Source organism: Python bivittatus, unplaced genomic scaffold (assembly GCF_059951505.1).
Source record: "Python bivittatus isolate LINGU-HERP-01145 unplaced genomic scaffold, Pbiv_v1 ctg000480_np1212, whole genome shotgun sequence".
Classification (NCBI taxonomy): Eukaryota; Metazoa; Chordata; class Lepidosauria; order Squamata; family Pythonidae; genus Python; species Python bivittatus.
This window is the reverse complement of record NW_028277075.1, coordinates 59,978,668-59,999,009: the sequence shown is the minus strand read 5'-3', so window position 1 is coordinate 59,999,009 and position 20,342 is coordinate 59,978,668. Positions and strand designations below refer to the sequence as shown.

Below are 20,342 nucleotides of genomic sequence, written 5' to 3'. Positions count from 1 at the left end.
TCAAACTAAATCAAACTCTTCAAAATAAAATGCTTCTAAAGCAGAGTTTTTAATATCCACTCACTATGGTAAGCATTTTTCCCTGCTCTGGAGGGCATGACAAGCCTTGGTTTATTTGGAGCTGGGAAAGGGATCGCATCCACAATTGTAATGTGCTCTGGACAGATGATCAAATATCCTTGAAGATCAGTGTGATAATCAGACCCAAGAGTGGCATGAATCTATGAACCTTTTCCTTGTCTCTAGCATAATGCAACAAGAATTTAGCTACAAACACAGGAAATTCACTGAATGGTACCAGACATTTCATCCACTGACAGTTCAGCTCAATCCAGGTTTTAAAAGAAAAAGCATTTTCTGTAATTATCATTACCTTATTAGTAGAGTTTGGTGTCTGAGGAATCTCATCCTTCAGCATGGACAAGCTATTTCCTTCCATATCTGTCCCTGAAACAGAACATTAAATAAAGCTTTGAGAACTGCTGAAATACATACTGTGTTTCTAAAGAAAACAAAAGCAGATATACGATCAGGAGCTGTAGGGTAACTATAGGATAGGGCTTCATACTATAGAAGAGGAAGCAGAGTAACTTTTTCCAACCATGTGCCTTCCAGATGTATTGGATATCAACTTTTGAAATTCTCACACCACCATGGGTTTTGTTCATATTAGCTAGAATTATTATAAAAGGTGATGTCCAACACATACAGAGGGCACCAATTTAGGGAATGCTGTAGAATGCTGTTTTTGTGTGCTTGTATTGTTCTTTGTCTTTAAATGTTTTTAACAATTGTTAACTGCCCAGAGTAGCTGGGATATAAATTTTACTACTACTACTACTACTACTACCTAGTATTATTATGGTTGGTTGCAACAGTCAGCCAGATGTTTGGACTGGATTTGGTATTTTTATCCACCTATCAAATCCTTCCCAAGGACCTGGGATAGGCAGATGTTGTTGTTTGATGGTGTTAAAGGTATTGTCGCAGGATAGAAACTGTTCCAGGTAAAGCTGACTTTTGCAATTGACTGATGGTGATTTTGTCAATGCCGATGGTCTTCAAGTGGTGCTCCAGATGTTTTGGGATTGCACCCAAGGCGCCTATTACTATTGGTAATACTTTGCTTTCTTTTGCCATAGCTGCCTTCCTCCTCCTCCTCCTCCTCCTCCTCCTCCTCCTCCTCCTGTACAGGTCTCATCAGAGGAGCCAGATGAAGAGTGTCTCTCCCATAAACAATATGGTGAGACATAATTTACAGAAACCTATACCGGATTGGTGGTGGTTGTTATTGGAATGATTGGGCCCGGAAATCTCAAACATCCTCTCCCAGCAGGCCTCTGCGTCTTTTCAACCTGGCCCCCCTTCTGCCTTAGGTTAGCAGCTTGGTAATTCCCACTGCTACTACTTATCTTCCAGAGGGTATATTGCTTGACATCCTAACCCTAGTGTTTGAGAAAGATAATGCTTTTACAATGCATATTGTCTCTCTGGTGAGTAAAAGGTAAAAAGTAGAAAAAGGAAATAATCTTTACAATGCAGTCTCCTGGCCATGTTTCTTAGAGGCATCTGTCAAGAAGTTTCAGTCCTTTTTCTTCTCCTGGGAGATAAATTAACTCACAAGAGATAAACAAAACCCAACTTTAATTTAAAAAGATAAATAAAAGCTAATCTGTAATAAATTTTAACTTTAGATATTAAAATGCAAACCTTTTCTGTTAAAGTACATAAATATTGAGTTGTCTTGATCAAAGACAGCAATTAAACAGAAAATCCACAAGACAATGCAAAAGAAATACTACAGGTAGACCAGAAGATGGTGGGGGATCTGCTACAAATGGAAAATAATTCTTTAAAGAGACTGGAGTACAGTCCAACTAGTAACTTCAGATTACAACATTCTACAGAAAAATTATGACTTCATGAATGTATAGTTCCTTCCTTTATACAGAGAAATAAAAGTCAGAAGACAATTGTGACAAGAGCCACAATATAAATACATCTGGATGGTCACAGGATGTCCATGCCTGAATTAAGCTCTTAGAAGAATTTGCAACAGTGCATACTGACACCATTCTTAACAATAAACAATAGGATATGCAGAGGTTAGGCTTCCCAAATCTGAGTTTCTCACTTACATTCCAAGATCCACCATTCAGAAGTTAGGTATAAAAACTGTGGGTCAAGATGACAGATCAAGAACCACAGCACTAAGTTCCTGAACACATGGTCAGGACTATCCTGTCCATATCGGAAGATGAAGCTTATGCTTAAATCTTTTCAGACACAAAGTTAGTTTTATTTATCTCCAATATTTTTTGTGCAAGTTAGGAGAGGAAAAGATCAAGTGTTTTACTGGTACTATAAAATCATCAGGAGTTGGAAATTCTTCCACATGTACTACTGCAAATTACAAGAGCTGCTCAAAGATTCTGATTTCCCTTTTCTCCATCTCCATTGCATAGCACATTCTAGAATCTACTGGAACACACTGACCTGGGCTAATGGGATAGATCTCATTATCAGCCCCAAAAAACAAGTTCCGGGTCATCTTGCGAGGATCAATTTTCTGAGGAGTAGATGCAGCAGGACAGAGTGAGAACCTTCGCCGAAAAAAATTTTCTTCCTTCATGGCATGTGCTGTAGGGGTTTTCTGGAAATAAGAGACAAAAATAATCACATGTAACCTAACATACTCAAGTTTTTATTGTTTGTTTTTGCTTGCTTAAATCAATCTATTCTTAAATTAAACACTGGCTATTTTAATATAGTCCTGGGCAAACAAATTAACATAATATGATAAATATGTCAATGCTGGAGCTTAATAGTTTTATTTAATTTTTCTGTAATAAACCCAGTTAGTATTATACCTCATCTATTCCCCCCAAATGCAGCCTAAAATTAGTTTTGGTCAGGCTGGTTTAATTTAAAGTACACAATTTGATTCATGCCTGCTGTCCATATCAGGAGCAGCCAAGATGTTTTTTTCTGCCTTCCATTTCCACTTCTCGAAAAAAAAAAAAATCGTGTAGAAGTTCTTGACTGTACTGTCCAAACTAGAAACCAATTCCCAGATTTCACAGCTTTGAAAATGGTTCTTTAAGCTTACATTTTTTTTTAAATGATATGGGTCATAGATCTTTCCTAAAGATTTCAGCTCAGAAAATTTTTATCAACCCATATGATAGATTTCAGGAAAAAGAGACCAGCTCGATCAGGTTATAGGCCAGCCATTCTGTTCTGAAATAATCGGCTGCTGATTATTTGGAGACCTGTAAATACATCAACTACTAAAATCTATGACTGACATTTAGTTAAAAACACAGCTACAATGTCTTCCTTTGCTTATCACAAACAGCCAGTTTGTTAATCATATTTATTTAGTAAATTATAACTGGCTGAATTCATACTGCACACTGAGTATGAATAGCACACTCAAACCATAATGGCTGGATTTGCATATCATGTTAAAATATGATGTAACTGGTTCAATGTTGGCTTTGTGCAATGTGTGAACCCATGGTTCCAGAATTCCTCAGCAATGACCGGGCACTGTAACCCCATATCTGGTGGCCTCCAAACTGGGGGAAGCTGTATAATACCATAAGCATATTCTGTTTACTGTTTTTTTTTCTTTTATTATTTCAATTTGTGTGTGCACGTGTGTGTGTGTGTGTGTGTGTGTGGTTTTCATTGCTGCTACTGAGGGAGAGCTGAGGAAAAACCCTCTTAGAGACTCTGGAAAGCCGATCCAGTTAGATTTAATCAGTATACAAGTTAAATTAAAAAAAAGTTTATTAATTGGAACAATTAATTATTGGTTAATATCTAATTTACAAGACTATGAATTAAGGATTATTTCTGTTCATGTTCCTGTCTTAATACAAAAGAACAAAACAAGAAAATCTGGGAAATGTAGTTTCTTTCTCACAATTTTTGGTACTGTATACCGTTAACAATATAGCAGGTAGTGTGATGGAATGGAATTATGAAGGCCAGACTCAGGGAGAAAAACATTTTCTTTCATCTCCTGAGGCGAGAGGGAGAGATAAGAGGATGAGACTGGCCCCTCCCTGAGGAATTCACAATATTGTGGCTGGCATTACTTGGGAACCAGGGTTTTAGTCTGGGAAGATTCTTGCTAGAGGTTGTAGCTAATAAACATTGCTGGACTGAATTTACATGGTCTCTTGGAGTTCCTTGGGCTAGGCCTGACATCAATCTTCCCAGACTCAGACCCCAGATCCCAAGTAATGCCAGCCACAATATTGTGAATTCCTCAGGGAGGTGCCAGCCTCATCCTCTTATCTCTCCCTCTCGCCTCAGGAGATGAAAGAAAATGTTTTTCTCCCTGAGTCTGGCCTTCATAATTCCATTCCATCACAGGTAGTCAGCAATACACAACTATAATCTTGAATGAACAGGATGTCTCGAATGGTTAAAAATCATGAGCTATGAAATAATGCTCTTCTAATGAGTACAATTTTTTTGCAGTGGAACATGTATTGTTAAATTACACTAGAGGTAAAGATGAATTTCTTAAAATATAGGGTCTATCTTCAAAATACAAATCAGAAGAACTAATGTGTGCTTTCAATTAAATAATAAAAAGGGTGTTTAAGAAAATTAATAAATCTTCAAAGGTGGAGATCTGACAATATTAGTACTCATAGTTTTACCAAGAGAAATACAAAAGAGCAATCAAGCATCACAGAGTCTTTTATTATTGTATACACAAAAGATAGACTCTTAAACAGTGCAAGGCAGGAAACAGCAGATAATTCAAACCGCATTTTGCTAAGCTGTCCAAAAAACTGACAATAAATCTAATGTGTTCCAGATATTTTAGATCTGATTTTTTATCATGGGATTTATATAAATGACATTGCTGAGCTAAGCCAACTTTCCATTTTAGAAGTAACAGATTATCCTTCCATATGTTCCTTGCTTTATCATTGCTGTTTGGCTGCTCCTTATGTGCATCAACCATCCTATGTTGCTCTCATGTGGTAAAAATGCAGAAACCATGCAGAAAGGATGGGATCGTGCAGGATCAATTATTGAAGGATCGACTGGGGGGAGAGTCAACGGAATAATAATTTTCTTCTCTTCCTTGATGCTCCAACTGTGTCTCTTAGGTTCTAGAATGGGAGGTGGGCCAAGCGGAACTGAATCCCAAACTTCCTATATTAAACTACTGCTCTTTCATTCATTCATTTTATTAAATTTTGTAAATTTTAAATTCACAGACCTTTCATAAATCTTTTAGTGGCTTTTAATAAGCAAATGGGAGAGTTTAATCTGAAGGGGCACAATAGGAAGAAAGGTTGTATCGTGTAACCACATGGTTGCTCATCACATGGATAGCAAGAGAAATTGCTGCGCATGATGGTAGGGAACTTTTTTAATCTCTATAGACTGAGAGAAATCATAACTGGGCTCAAGCCCTGCAAAGAGTCATAATGTGGTTTGCTTACCATTATTTTATGTACACGTGTATGTATGTATGTATTTGATTTGTATATCCTACCATCTCACATATGTGACTCTAAGCAGCTCACAACAATTAAAAACAACAGCAAGAACACTAAACATAGCAAACATAGAACTGTACTAAAACCACCATTAAAACTCAATTAAATACAAAATATAAACACAGCAGAGGAATACAGGCCATACATCCCATTCAGTAGACCCACTGAAAAGGCTCATCACTACTACCAGACCCCCAAGCATGGTGGGACAGCCACGTCTTCAGGCCCTTCCAAAAGGCCAGGGGTAGAGGCCAGTCTACGTTCTGGTGGTGTGATGGAATGGTTTGGTGAAGGCCACGCTCGGGGAGATAAGCATTTCCTTAGCCCCCAGAAAGAGCATGGGAAGGTGAAGAGGATGAGATTGGCACCACCCTAAGGAATTTGCAGTGTTTGCTTGCTGGCTTGGGGAGTTTAGATTCAGTCTGGCGAGATTTCTGTCTTCTTTTTTTTTTAATCTGCACTCAGTCATTACCGACTCTGCAGTGACTGCTTTTGGACAAGTCCTTTTGCAGTTTTCAAGGCAAGGTGTTTCGGAAGTGGTTTGCCAGTGCCTCCTTCCTAGAGCAGAGCCCAGCTGCCGAGCGCAGGAGGCAGGGTTTCCGTTGCTTCGCGCCTTTTTCGGGCAAGCGCGGCTTCCGCTCTACCGGTAACTGCTCCCAACTCCTTTTGCAAGGCGCCGCCAGCGTTTTTCCTCCCACCGGAGTGAGAGTACCCATTTATCTACTCACGTAAGTTTTCGAACTGTTGGCTTGACAGGAACTGGGGGAGGAAGCAGGAGCTCACTCTGCTACGTGAAGGCTGGGCTCGAACCGCTGAAGTGTCGACCATTTCTGGCCGGCAACTTTCAGCGTCATTAAGCTGCTGCGCCACCGCGTCCCCTTCTGTCTTGTAGGTGAAAGCTAATAAATGCTATAGAATTATATCTGTACTGTCTCATGGAGTTCTTTAGGCTGAACCTGGCAGGTGGAATGATATTCATCTTTTTTTCTTATTTATTTATTAAGAATTTTCATATAATAAAAAGTAAATTAAAAAAAGAAAGAAAAATGAAAAAGTACAAGAAAACTAAAGTTAAAAAATATGTAAATTACTTCCGACCTTCTTTTCAACAGATAATTACCATCTCATTGTTCCTCCTCCCACTTAAATATTTTGCAAATCCCCTCATCTCTTCCTATAATCTGCATATTTCTTAATCTTCAAATCCATAAATCATCATTTGTCCCCTTCTTTCAGCAAAAAGTCCATATAAGGTTTCCAGTCTTTCAAAAAAAAAAAAATTGTTGTTTGTTCTCTGACCAAACAAGTCAGTTTTGCCACTTCTGCAAATTCTGACATTTTCACAATCCATTCCTCCACTGTGGGAATATCATTATTCTTCCATTGTTGTACATACAATAATCTTGCTGCAGTTACCATATACAATATCAATCTACCATGAGTTTTTTCTAATTAATTGATAGGGAATGATATTCCAAAGGACGGGTGCCAAGGCAGAAAAGGCTCTCTTCCTGGGTCCCATCAGATGACATCCTTAGTGGATGGGACCTGTAAAATACCTCTCCTGCCAGATCTGATGGGACAGGCAGATGTAACCTGAAAGAGGCGGTCCCTCAAATATCCCAGTCCCATGCCATTATGAATGGAAAACTATGGCTTAAGGATTAGTGTTATGGGTGAAAACCCCATTCTCCAGAAAGCCCCCTTTGCATTTCCTACTCTGGAAACAAGGAAGGATTCAGTAAACTGCAAAGTGTGGGTTCCTCTCCTCTGCACTGACATGACCCTAGCAGCCCACTCCTGCCTTCACGTTTGCCCTGAATAATTCAGTGGGGTGGCAGTCAGCAGTCAAAAACCCAAAGACAGGAAGCTCTAGCACACAAGAGGGAGCCAGGTGACTCTGATCATTCTTCAGTGCAACCATATTGCAGAGCTCCAGAGAAAGAAACTTTAAAACATTTTACACAAAGCTTACTCCTGTGCAACATAGGGACTAAGGAGTCTTCTCAACAAGTCAAAAGTCCCCTCATGTGTAAAGCCCAGACTCCAGGGGGCAACAGCAGCCCCATTTTGCTGCCCTTTTTTGGAGTCTGGAGAAGCTAGGATCTGAAAGCACCCATTCTTCACAGTGCTCTTCTCACAAAATACTCAATATATCCCATTAATTATATAAAGATGAAGGCTCCCTTCATTAAAATGAGCTCATTGTTCAGCCCCTGACTGTCTAGCCAGGAAAGAACTCAGTTCATCTTGCAATCAAAATGTCATACTAGCAAAACAAAGAGGATTTAGCCATTAGTCTCACCCTTCAATCCCCACTTTATGCTCCAGATTTAAAGTTTAGGCAATGTGCCTTAGCATCTCTTTTGTTATTATTCAGTTCCAATCCTTTACCAGAATAGTTTAGACACAATCAAACAAGATAGAAAAAAAAGAATAAAATACAAAGCATACATCAAAAATATGTTCAGTACAGAGAGTAAGAGGGAACAAGCAACCCTACTGATGCACAACCTCAAATCTAAGCTAATTTCATTATTGCTTAGTGTTGAACTCAGCTATGGTTCTTCAGAAATAATTTTTCTCTTGATTAGTTAACGGCTAGATTCACAGATCACATTATGATGTAATGCCATGCATTTGATTTTGACTTGTGTGATGTGTGAACTCACTGCTATAGCTTGAAGACCATGTTTTATGGTCCTGGGAGTTGAAAGGACCCAGCCAATTGCAGCTTATTTGACGAAGAATAGTTAAGCAAATGGTAGAGTAGTATAGCCTCTTAATTATCCATGTTAAAAGAGAAATTCATAAAGAAAGAAGTCCTACTGAGTTAACAAGGCTATGACGCTGCAATTTCATTCCATTTGGAGATAAATCTCCTAAAATTAAACGGGGCTCGCTTTTGTAACATGAATACAATTTCCCTGTACCTTGTTGAACCTTTAAATAAAAACATCCATACTAACAAACTATTCCAGAAATACAAATTATTTTACTCATTATACTTGATGCTTCCTCTCAACACCTCTAAAGTTGTATTTCATTTTAGCATCTTAAAATTTATTTAATAAAACATGTGCATATGTACTATTCAGTAAGACCATTTCTGAGTACTCCATTTGAGTATTTCATAAAGCAGGGCTATCAACATGGTTTGCATGCAGTCTTCAAGCACTTCTCAAAGTAACAGCTGCTTTCGGCAATATTAATATTCTGATTTTTTTCTATTAAATGCTCCAGTAATGATATTTAATTTCATAGCATACATTTAATGTACTGCAGAGATTACAGTACCAATAGAGGTGAATATGTGTAGCTCAGGGTTGAACTGTGGAGTCCTTGGGGTTCTCTGAGCTTGGTTCTTTTCTTGCAAATGTTTCATTACCTGGCTAGGTAACATCTGCTAAAATGGGCTGGGGTTTGCTCTCTATTTATGTGCTGTGGCCTGCCTTGCCAGTGCTGGTAACGGTGAGTTTTGTTTTGTTTTGCTCCTCTGGTAGTTCTTTGATTGGCATATGTTTGCTACTTGATTGTGTTAAATAATTGCAACCACCAGGCACACAATCAAGCAGCAAACATATGCCAACCAAAGAACTACCAGAGGAGCAAAACAAAAAAAACCCCACCGTTACCAGCACTGGCAAGGCAGGCCACAGCACATAAATAGAGAGCAAACCCCAGCCCATTTTAGCACTGAAGATGTTACCTAGCCAGGTAATGAAACGTTTGCAAGAAAAGAACCAAGCTCAGAGAACCCCAAGGACTCCACAGCGATTACAGTTTCAAGCCATCCAGACATGTTATGATGGTAGAATATACATACAGCTCTAAGTCTGGCTGACAACACTGAACTCACTGGGAGGAATTCACTGGAGGTAAATTAATGTCTACTTGCAAAAGAGAGTGGTTCTAACTGCCTTAAGAAACCATTGCCAGACCCAAAAAATGCCCAGTCACCCAGAAATGTGGATGCATGTGTGAAGTGTTTGAACAGGTGATTGTAGTTCAGTTCCCACAGTCTCGGGTAAAAAGAAATTGAGTCATTTGAACTGGGAGGCTTTAGACCTTGTTTTAAAGTTGACACAACTTGTCAGGCTTAGAGTGCTTCCACAAAGCCACTGTTTCCAATCCCAAAAAGCAGTTTGAAGATGATATGCCAGGTAGCTGAAGCCTGAGAGTTGGGAGGCAGGGATGAGGCAAGAGTTCCTGAAAATGGGGAAACCACTTAACCACAAGCTGGGAACCATTCACAGAGAAAAACAGAAAACTAACGCTTTTCTGCTGCCTAGTGGTTGACCAGATTTCTGCAGCCTAGATCTGGTAGTCCTAGATACAAATGCATCACTGAAAAGAAAACACTAGCTTTGCTGTGGTTTCAAATAAATCATCAGCAGAGTCAGAAAAGCAGCACTACAGTTCTCAAACATGAGATGTCAGTGACTGAACAGGTCAATGCTGAACCTGAATGGGCTGCAAGCCCGTGGGTGCAAGTGTCCTCAGCAGTTGCCTGACAAAAACACACTGTATTCTGTAATAGTTAAGATGTATTGAAAACCGATCTAGGTAACCACCATTTCAGCATTCACTTCTCTCATAAATGTTTTGCTGGGGAAGCCAATGTCAAACTAAGATTGGGGCCTATGCTTCCATTCAGATCAACTGTGGGAATTTTAGTTGCGTTTGCATAGCATGGTACACAGGGTGGGTTTTACCATGGTTTACTTGAATTAACCCAGTTAGGTGGTTTAACACAATACACCAAGCCACAAGCTAAACACAATGGCTGGGTTCTTAAAATGCATTAAAGAGCTCAAGCTAGATAAATCACATTTTAGCCTAACAAACTCAGGAGATATATTTGCAGCCCCTCCCCCCTCAAAAAACTAATTAGATAAAAAAATAAATGGGTCAACTGTATGCTTTTACTATTTCAGAGCATGCAGGAAACAGGCTAATGGATGGACAAGATTTCATAAACAATTTCACTTCTCTATTTTATCGTTTGCTAATTTAAAAATCAGATGGAACCATATGAGGCTGATAATTATATATGTCAACTACCGCTGGTTTCATGAGCTCTCTGCAGTTGTTATAACACTCAATATTTATCAAGGAGATCTTGACCTTCTCTTGGGATGGACTTATTTAGCAAGTTTGGTGTAGTGCTGAAGGTGCTGGCCTAGAATCCAGCAGACTGTGAGTTCTAGGCCTGCCTTGGCATGAAAGCTGGCTGGGGGATCACTCTCTCTCAGCCCAACCCACTTCACAGGGTTGTTGTTAGAGGGAAAATAGGAGGCAAGAGCATTAGGTATATTCACTGCCTTGAGTTATATATATATATAAAAAGGTGGGATAAAAATCCAAGCAGCAGCAGCAGAAGCAAAAGAAGAGGAGGAAGGAGAAGGAGAAGGAGAAGAAAGCAGCAAAGATAGTACCAGTTGTAATAGGCGCCTTGGGTGCAATCCCAAAACATCTGGAGCGCCACTTGAAGACCATCGGCATTGACAAAATCACCATCAGTCAATTGCAAAAGGCAGTTTTATTTGAAACAGTTTCTATCCTGCGACAATACCTTTAACCCCATCAAACAACAACATCTGCCTATCCCAGCTCCTTGGGAAGGACTCGATAGGTGGATAAAAATGCCAAATCCTCTCTAAACATCTGGCTGACTATGCGACCAACCACAATAAATGAATGAATGGATGAACTGTAATGGCAGTTAGCGAGAGGTGGACAACTCATAGCCTGCGTAAAATCTCTAGACTGCAATGCTAAGAATCATCAATATGATTTTCCAGCATTCCACCTGTTCTGAAGCTTGCATCATGAAAATTGCCATAGTGACGTATCACTCTAAAAGCTGAAAGTAAAATGCAAAAACAAAGAAAACTGCTTGCCCAGCCAACTCTGGACAAGCTCTTATCCACATGCATGAGGCCCTGCCTATTGCAGCCCTTGGTGCCCCAATTAATAAAAGAAAAATATTTGCCTTCCCTTGCCAAAAAAATGCTTAAAATTAATCCCAGTTTAGGCTTAAGAAAACACTGTATTTGTTTTATAATATGGAAGCAGAAGCTTTCACTCTCTTCTTTGTGTGTTTGTGCCAAAAGAAGGGAGGAATGGGCAAATGCAGACGTCTCTGTTTACTCTTCTCCTATTAATCATGATTTACTAGAATTTCTGTGTACATTGCCACATACAAGCCAAACTTCCTAAGTCCTATCATCTGCTTAAAAACGACAAGACTACCTTTCAGTAATCAGATGCAAGAGTCTTCTGAATCCTTCTGGAAATTATTATTTGGAATATAGGTGAGAGGTTCAATGAAAGGAGATAACATATGCATGTGGCTAAATCATAAAACCCTAGGAATTATGTAATGTACTTGGAACATCCTGGATCATCTCACTCCAATTTAATAATGTAAAACCAGACATAAATCTCAATGAAAGCAATCAAATAATTCTCAGAATAATTTTGATTTTAAGCTGTGTTTTCCCAAAGATAATTTATTTTTTAAAGGTAACTCTTAATGCTGTGGGTTTTTTTTTCTTTTTTAAGTAGAACAGAGTCCACCCAAATATGCAATTTTTGATTGCTGGTAAAAGCTATACAAACATATTTATTTATTTACATGAAAGATTTATATAGCTGCCCACCTTTTACAAAACAACCCTGGGTAGCTCATGACAACATACAAAAAATTTTTTAAAAACCCACAAAAAATTAAAACCACTTCACACAACCAAAGGTGCCATAACACTCCCATCCCAAGTATACACGCACTGGGCTCAACTTCCATCCTGGCCCATCGGCTCAACAGCGGTAATTAACTCTCATGGCTTTTAAATGAAGTTTTCCAGTTAAATATACCTTCTATATCCCCGTGCTAATATCTCTCCCATCATATTCAACGGCAGAGGAAATCCCCGCCTACTGCACAAAGCCTTCCCAACCATGTGGACTTTCAACTCCAGTAATCTCTAGTCAGCACACTGGCAATGTTCTCAAACCCAGATTAATAGGCACACTGAGCTTCATTCTTGAGAATACCCATAATTATATTTCTCCCTTTGGGGATGGGGGAAAGAGGTCAATGTAGCTGAAGACAAGTTGCTATTCTGACTGAAAGAAGAATGACGTTGAAGTTAATTTCCTTCCCCAAATAGCAAGCAAAAATGCTCACTTCCATCATTCATTTATATCTGACCACCCTGCTAGCAAGACTGTAATCACTATTTGGGATTTCTGAAATTAGGATCATAAAGAGAGCAGCGCTGCTTGCGTGCAGCTGGGATTTGAAAATGCTATGGAAAGCATGACACAGGAAGCGATGAAAGCAGAACGAGGGGTGCATGTTTTTTTTTTAACTCTGGGCTATTGAAAATAGAAAGGACTGACTAAAGTCACAGAAGGCAGTCTGACTAACCAGAGAAAATGCCTTCCAAACATTTTCAAGCGAAAATGCACCGTTTAGCCACGATCTTATCATGTACACAGTGTCCCTGAACTTGGCTGTATAGAAAAATGCTGTTAGGCAACTTGAAAAGCACTGATACCAATGTTATATATAAATCCTAATTAAATTAAATTGAGGTGTCAATTTCCAGCTAGAACCCACTTGACTACGTAAACGTTATTTTTGCAAGCCTTTGGACACCTATCTCTTAACAGCCCGCCTGTCGGTACCAAGAGGCTATCTAATCTAAGCAATATAGAGCATCACGTGCAAGGTTTTCACCTTCAGGCACTGCATGAATAATACAGAAATCATAAAGAGTACAGCAGACTCTCCAATACAGCACTTAACACCAGCCTCACATTTTTAGGGTCTACGGATTTAAACTTTCTTTTTCTTTCTCTCTTTCTCTTTCTCAAATAGCATTCCTGGCTTCCAGGTTTGCAGTCACACATTTGAAAGCAGAGAGGCTCTAGGCCCTCTTTCAAAAATATGAGCATTAATGAATCAACCAAGCAAAGAAGCACTGTGTTAAAAAAAACATGTAAACACTTGTTGCTTGGCTTTCTTTTATCCTTTTTGTAATAGAATAACTTAAATGGGTCTAGGATCTGTTTCTTGCAGCCATGTTCTCCAGCTTGTTCTTCCAGTTGTGTTCCAGAGTCATTTATTCTAGTTAACTAGACTTGCACAGAATAATTAGTCATTAGGCAATCAGACATAAATGTGGCTACTCCTCCCTGTGTATAATAGCACTCACTGGAATCAATTTATTAATACCTTGCAATACTTAAGGTTCTAGTTTCACAGGTGAACCACAGGTGGCTTTCCCTGTTGTTATGGATGGAATGGGAATCAATGTTTCTTTTGCTACTGATGGACTCTGTTCTTGACAAGGATCCCGCACCCAAAACAATTACAAGAGGTTGCCACCAGTCAAATTAACCTCCTAATATAGCCTACTGGTTGGGTTCACACCTGCCACTAAGCCATAATGTGGTTTGTTTTTGATTTGACCAATGTGTGAACACACCCACTGTGGTTAGTAGGCCATGATTAATGGTTCAGTGTTATGTGCAACAATCCGTGGTTTAAAATAAGGATGTTTGTTGGTTTCTGAATAGAAACACAAATTACCAGGACTTTAGAGAGAATTATTTACCAATATCAGTATATATGGTAGTGGTGGGCAATTTGTGATCCTCCAGATGTTGTCAAACTACCACTGTATTACCAGCATTCCTCATGGAATACTGGTAATGATGGCTGGGGGCTACTGGGAGTTGAAGTAAAATATCTGCATGGTCAAGGTACTCAGCCATAAGGAACGAGTTAATATCTGTAAAGTTTTTATCTGTTTTGGTTGCTCTTCATTAGAAGAAATCATAGAAACCTTCACAGTGGCATGGCATTAAACAGAGGCCTTGTCCAATGCTGTAGCAGAGATTATGTTAAATTATGCCTGCAAACAAAGCATATGTTCTCCAGCTGAGCATATGAGTCCTCTGTTTTATTCACATCTCTGTCTTTGGCTCCAGGAAAAGGCAAATGGATTCACTAACTATCTAAAGAAACATGAATACAATTGCAAATAACAGCAGAAGCATCATTGCCTTCACTTGACAGTATCAATCTGACAAAATGCTAAATACCTGTTAGGGCTTGAAGTGCCTTCATTGCAACAGAGATTTCAACTCACATAATTAAGAGATGCTTGCCTGAAGGAGGCTACTGAAATTCACTTGGATGAGAGACAGACAGGATTTAGTCACATAGCACATTGCTCTCTTCAGCCACACAGAACATAATAATCTGGTGGAAGAAACCCAAATTAACATATTTGGTTGAATTTACATGATTGCTATATTAATTTGAAGGCACTGACTGTGTTAAGCTACTCACCCTGAACTCTTCCCACAGCTCAAAGTGTTGACTCAGAGGTTGGGTTCAAACATAATGATAACCCTAACATAATTTGATTTTGTTTCGGTATATGGTATGAACCCAACCCACTGTGGTATTTAACCCATGGTGTATGTCCAAATTGCAATTTATTCAGTAAAACATGTTTAGGCAAACATGGTTTAATGCACGGTATGAACCAAATTATGGGTACAATGCTACATGCGAGGTAATACAGTAATACCTCGGTTCACGAACGCTTCTGTTCACGAATAATTCGGTCCATGAACAGCACCATTCGCAAAATTTTGCTTCCGTTCGTGAACTCTGCATCGGGTGATGAACATGACCCGCGGTCATCTTCCCTGCTCTGACACGTGGTCGTGGCTTCCTGTAGGGAGGGGGACTCTCCCTCCAAACAATAACCGCCTCCCCACCTGCCTTCCTGTCCTCCACGCCAGAAGTCGCCTCAAGCAAGGTTAGTGTTCTCTCTCTTCATACTGTACTGTACTTTGTTTCATATTTTTGTGGTTTTTAAAAAAATACATATGGTTCAGAACGGATTAACCGTAATTACATTGAACCTTATGGGAAAATTTGATTCGGTTCGCAGCCAGAATCGTGGAATGAATTAAGTTCGTGAACCGAGGTACCACTGTACCAGATTAATCCCAGTAAATGAACACAAACTACAGCCTGAATGAATACAGGTGACTTCTTTGTCTCCCCAGTACATAATAGAAATTTTTAATTGATTATTTTTGCACCACATGACTATACATTTGCTACCACTTTGGATACTATTTTTTACACAGTAAGACTGAGCTGCATCTATTGGCAACTAAGTCATTATGATAAAAAAGAGACAATTAGTATTATCTGTCAAAATGACACCCAATTAGGAAACCGGTATTAACTTGTTCTCCTATCAGTTCCAAGTTTCTGTATAGCAACGCATTTACTTTTCTATTTTGTTATATGCACTTGTTTCTAAGGCAGAAAGAATATTTTGTCCAAATGAAATGGTAGTGTTGTAGCAAAAATTAATGAAGTGTGCTATTTTTTGTGTTTATAAGCAAGCCAGGACACAGCACTGACAGGTTAAGAGATGCCACTGCTGTTTAACTACCTTATTTTTTTTTAAATTCAGGAACTACATGCAACTGAGTAGGCATAAAAAATGTAGGGATATTTTTTTTTCACAGAGGTACAGCTTCATAAATATGCTGTTCTTTCATCCAAAAATCATTGTTTCCATACCTGCAAATTCTTTCTCAAAGAATTAACTCAGAAAGGAGAGCATGTCTTCCTAGCAATCCTCAATTTCTTTTCTTAAAAATTAACCTTTCATCAGTCCTAATGCTATAAGGGGACTGTATTCCTTGAGTTTTTCTGTTCTGTTATTGCTCTCTCAGAAGCTCTGATATTCTTTTGTGGCAGTAGCTCTACCTTTATTCTTTCTGTGACAGTTATAAAAAGTCATAAAAGCCTGAGGGAAAATATAAATATTTATGTATAGAGAGAGACAGAGTAAAATATTGCCTGGAGAACAAATTGAACAATATGGACCATAACAGTGACCCAGAGCTCACAATACTGGAATAAAACAGGCTTAGTTTAGTTCATAAATTGTGCTAAGCAAGTTCTCCAACAACTGCTCCTTTTTGCAGAGTAATGCACAAATGACATTTTGAAATTCTCCATCAAATTTTTAGCCAGTGAAACTCAGTGATTTTTTTTTTAAAAAAAGGAAAAATTCTTGAACAAGAACAGGATTCCCCCTCAGAAGTGACAAAATTCCACATAGGAGGCCTTTGTTTATTGTATGTTCACTTGGGATTCAACTGAAGCACGGGATGGACTCTGCAGATCACTGGGGACAAGACTGTCCAATGGAAGACAAAACATTTACAGACTTCTTTTGGCCTCCTTATAACTAAATAAGTGCAAGAACACCATAAGAACTTCTCTGAAACTCTTTTCTTCAAAATCATCTTTCTTTTCAATTGAAGAAGAAGTAATACAAACAAACAAGGCAGTCCAAGTCCTCTGCCCAGCATGACCTCTATGTGGACTGCAGAGATTGGTCTGGTCATCTTAGAACGGAAGTGGATTCACCAGTGGATGACTCCTGACTTTGTACAGGAAAGTCAATGTTTCTCCTTCAATTCATGTAAGTGTTTGTGTTTCCAATTAATGTAAAAGCAATTAGCAGAGCTAGAACGAAGAAAAGTATATGATTTGCACAGAGGTACTAAATATATTAATGCCCTAGCTTTAATTCCTAATGCAAAAGAAAAGGTTGCATTGTTCCTGTTTCAGAAAACTATTTCCCAGCCCAGCAGCGTATAGACTTTAATTTGGATCTCAGTCTTCAGAAAGTGGCATTAGCTTCAGATTCTAAACAAGCAGCAGCAGAAGCAAAAATGCAAAAATCAACTTTTGATGAAGCTGGTTTACTGTAAGAGAAAAAGAAGGCTATCGCTGTAGATGTCTGAAGAGATTTGAAGCAACTACTGCTATTACAAAACATGGCACTGACTTAATGCAGCCTGTTTAAGAAAAGGAAAGCATATTTATTGTTCTGAGTTTCTTTTTACTTTACCCTTAAAAGTCAAACAAGAAGTATATGTAAATGGGCTGCTCAGAAGTGGCAGTTCCATGTTTGAAAACCGAAGTGGCCAGAATGTTTTCTTTCTAGCAACTCAGAAGTAATCCCTAGTAATTCTCTTCCTCGCAACAACAACAAAAGCAACAACAACAACGTTCAAAAGAGAGGCTTATGTTGCCAGAACATGACAGAAAGCAAACACTGTTGGCAGTGAAGGCAAGATTTTCTGGTTAAAGTAGGTGGGGAAAAATAGCCTAATTACTTTAATATTTCTTCCCAAAAGTTGTCATTCCTCTAAAGATTTATTACTTTTAGAGTATAAGAACTGATTTCTAAAATTGTGCAACACTTACAGTCTTTGCTTAACAAATTGGAGCATTTTGGTCTTGATATTTGTGAAAGCCAGTCTATTTATACACTATGGGAAAGCCTAATGATTCCATCAAATATTATACTTTAAAAATAAACAAAGTTTGTGGAGTATATTATCACATAAAAGGGATATACTGTATTTATTGGCGTATAACACGCACTTTTTTCCTTAAAATTTGGGGCTGAAATCCTAGCTGCGTGTTATACACCGATATTCAAACGGCAGGGCTAGGAGAGTGGAGCCTTCATTTGAGCCAGGGCTGTAACCTGGGCAGCTCTGGAGGTGAGAGGCAGGTGAGCGAGCAAAAACCGGTGCTCCCCATCACTCAGGCAAGCGCCTGAGCTCCGCAGAGCAGAAGGTGAGTGGTGAGCGAGCGAAAACTGGTGCTCCCCATCACTCGCGTGAGCGAAAACTGGTGCTCCCCATCGCTCGCACTAGCGCCTGAGCTCCACAGAGCAGGAGGTGAGTGCAGGTGAGCAAGTGAAAACCGGTACTCCCCATCGCTCGCCCTAGTGCCTGAGCTGCACAGAACAGGAGGTGACCTGCGGGTGAGTGAGGAAACCATCACTCACGTGAGCGCCTGAGCAAAAGGTGAGCCATGAGCAAGCAAAAACTGGTGTTTCCCATCGCTCACGCGAGCGAAAACCCATGCTCCCCATCGCTTGCGCTAGCACCTGAGCGCCACAGAGCAGGAGGTGAGCGGTGGGAGAGCGAGTGAAAACTGGCTAGTGCCTGAGCGATGGGGAGCGCAGGTTTTCACTCACACAATCAATGGTGAACACCAGTTTTCACTCACTCGCTCGCTGCTCACCTTCTGCTCTGCGGAGCTCAGGCGCTAGCACAAGTGATGAGGAGCACCGTTTTTCTTCCTTCAAAGAGGTGCTCTTTATTTCATATTACGTATTTACCTTATAAGTGGGTATAAATATTAATAAACAAAAAGTTCAGAGCTTCCTTTAGTTTGCTTCCAAGTCATTTATTTTAAATTTAAGTTTTTTTACTTAAACGTCCTTCTTAAAATTAAGGTGCGTGTTATATGCCTGTGCATGTTATACACCAATAAATACAGTAATTATCACGATCTTTTTCATCATCTTGCTTCATAAAATATCATCATCATTATCACTATCTTCACCACCACCATATGGTGCTCTTTGTGGACAGACCATTACAGCAATCAACAATAATCTTGGGTGGGAAGTGCCACTAAGACTGCAGCTAAGAAACAAGAGGAATCTGTCAGTATACTTAAAAGGACTCTGACATCTGCAAAAATAGCTCTCCCACAAAATCTATTAAAATAAATCAATTCCACCCATCATTCCCAATAGCCATGAGATAGAGTGATTCTTGGAAAGTAAAAATTAAACAATAGGGCAATAGGGGATGAGACTGGTGTGATTTGAAAGACTGGAATGCCTTGCTTAGAGAGAATATCCAACAGCCTCCTTGTCTAGGTATGACAGCAATGAGCACTTTTGAGTCAACTAATAATGTGATTCAACCTATAATGCACAGAGCTCTTTTCCATGTCATGATAGTACAAAGACAGATCTTCCCCTTAATGTTGCCCTTGATTTCTCACCTCAACTCTCTTTAACAGTGACAAAACACTACTATATTGCATCAAGTAAGAATGATGCCAAGGTTCCAAAAATCAGCATGGCAAGTCATGGTTATGAGGATAGATCAGGAAGACCTAATTTAAGTACAGGAGGGAACTCAGTTTCTCTGAACTGAGGAACAAAGAGATTCAGAGCCATCAAGCAATGCAGATTTCTAATCAACTGGTTTTCTAGTTGAAGAAGGATCAGAGCCATTGGCATAACAAGGACCATGTGATGAAACTAATCAGTTTCCCTTGTAACAAGCTTGACCTTCTTCCTCCTCTCATCTCCATGTACTAAAGAAGAAGCCCCCACTACAATTAGGCCCCTCTAGAGACTTCCAATTGTTGTTCCCCAATTACAATGTTAAATGTGATGGGGGGATTATTTGATATTTATTATTATTATTATTATTTATTCATCAGCTTACAGTATTTATAGCCACCTCCATTTGCAAGGACTCTGGGTGGCAAACAATCAAGTTAAAACCAAATTATAAACATTTCATTTATTCATTCATTTGATTTAAATCCCATCCTTATTTTTTTTTTAACAACTCAAAGTTGTAGTAATAATGTTTCTTCCTCCTATTTTCCCCACAATAAAAGCCCTGTGAGGTGGGTTGGGCTAAGAGAGAGTGATTGACCCAAAGTCACCCAGATGAACATAAACCAAGAAAAACAAATAGTTATGTAAATGAGAACCCCTCTGATGGTAATCCATAATCAACCAGAACAGTATTGATTTTACATGTTTTCTAAACCCAAGCAGAATAGGAGATGTGGGTGGATGTCTGGGAAGAAGTGGGGTGAAGTTACCTTTCACCTGTTCCATACTCTGTGCTCCTCCC

General features: G+C 39.2%; 1 protein-coding gene across 3 annotated transcripts in view; it reads right to left on the bottom strand.

Moving 5' to 3' along the window:
• Positions 1-20,342, bottom strand: part of OSBPL5 (oxysterol binding protein like 5) — a 174,766-nt gene that overhangs the window by 56,587 nt on the left and 97,837 nt on the right. For all 3 annotated transcript variants that reach the window (XM_088146039.1, XM_088146041.1, XM_088146040.1), the window contains exons 2-3: positions 2,497-2,653; positions 374-447 (exon numbers count right to left, since the gene is read on the bottom strand). In XM_088146039.1, coding sequence (XP_088002165.1) covers positions 374-447; positions 2,497-2,653 — 231 coding nt within the window. The remainder of the gene's footprint in view (positions 1-373; positions 448-2,496; positions 2,654-20,342) is intronic.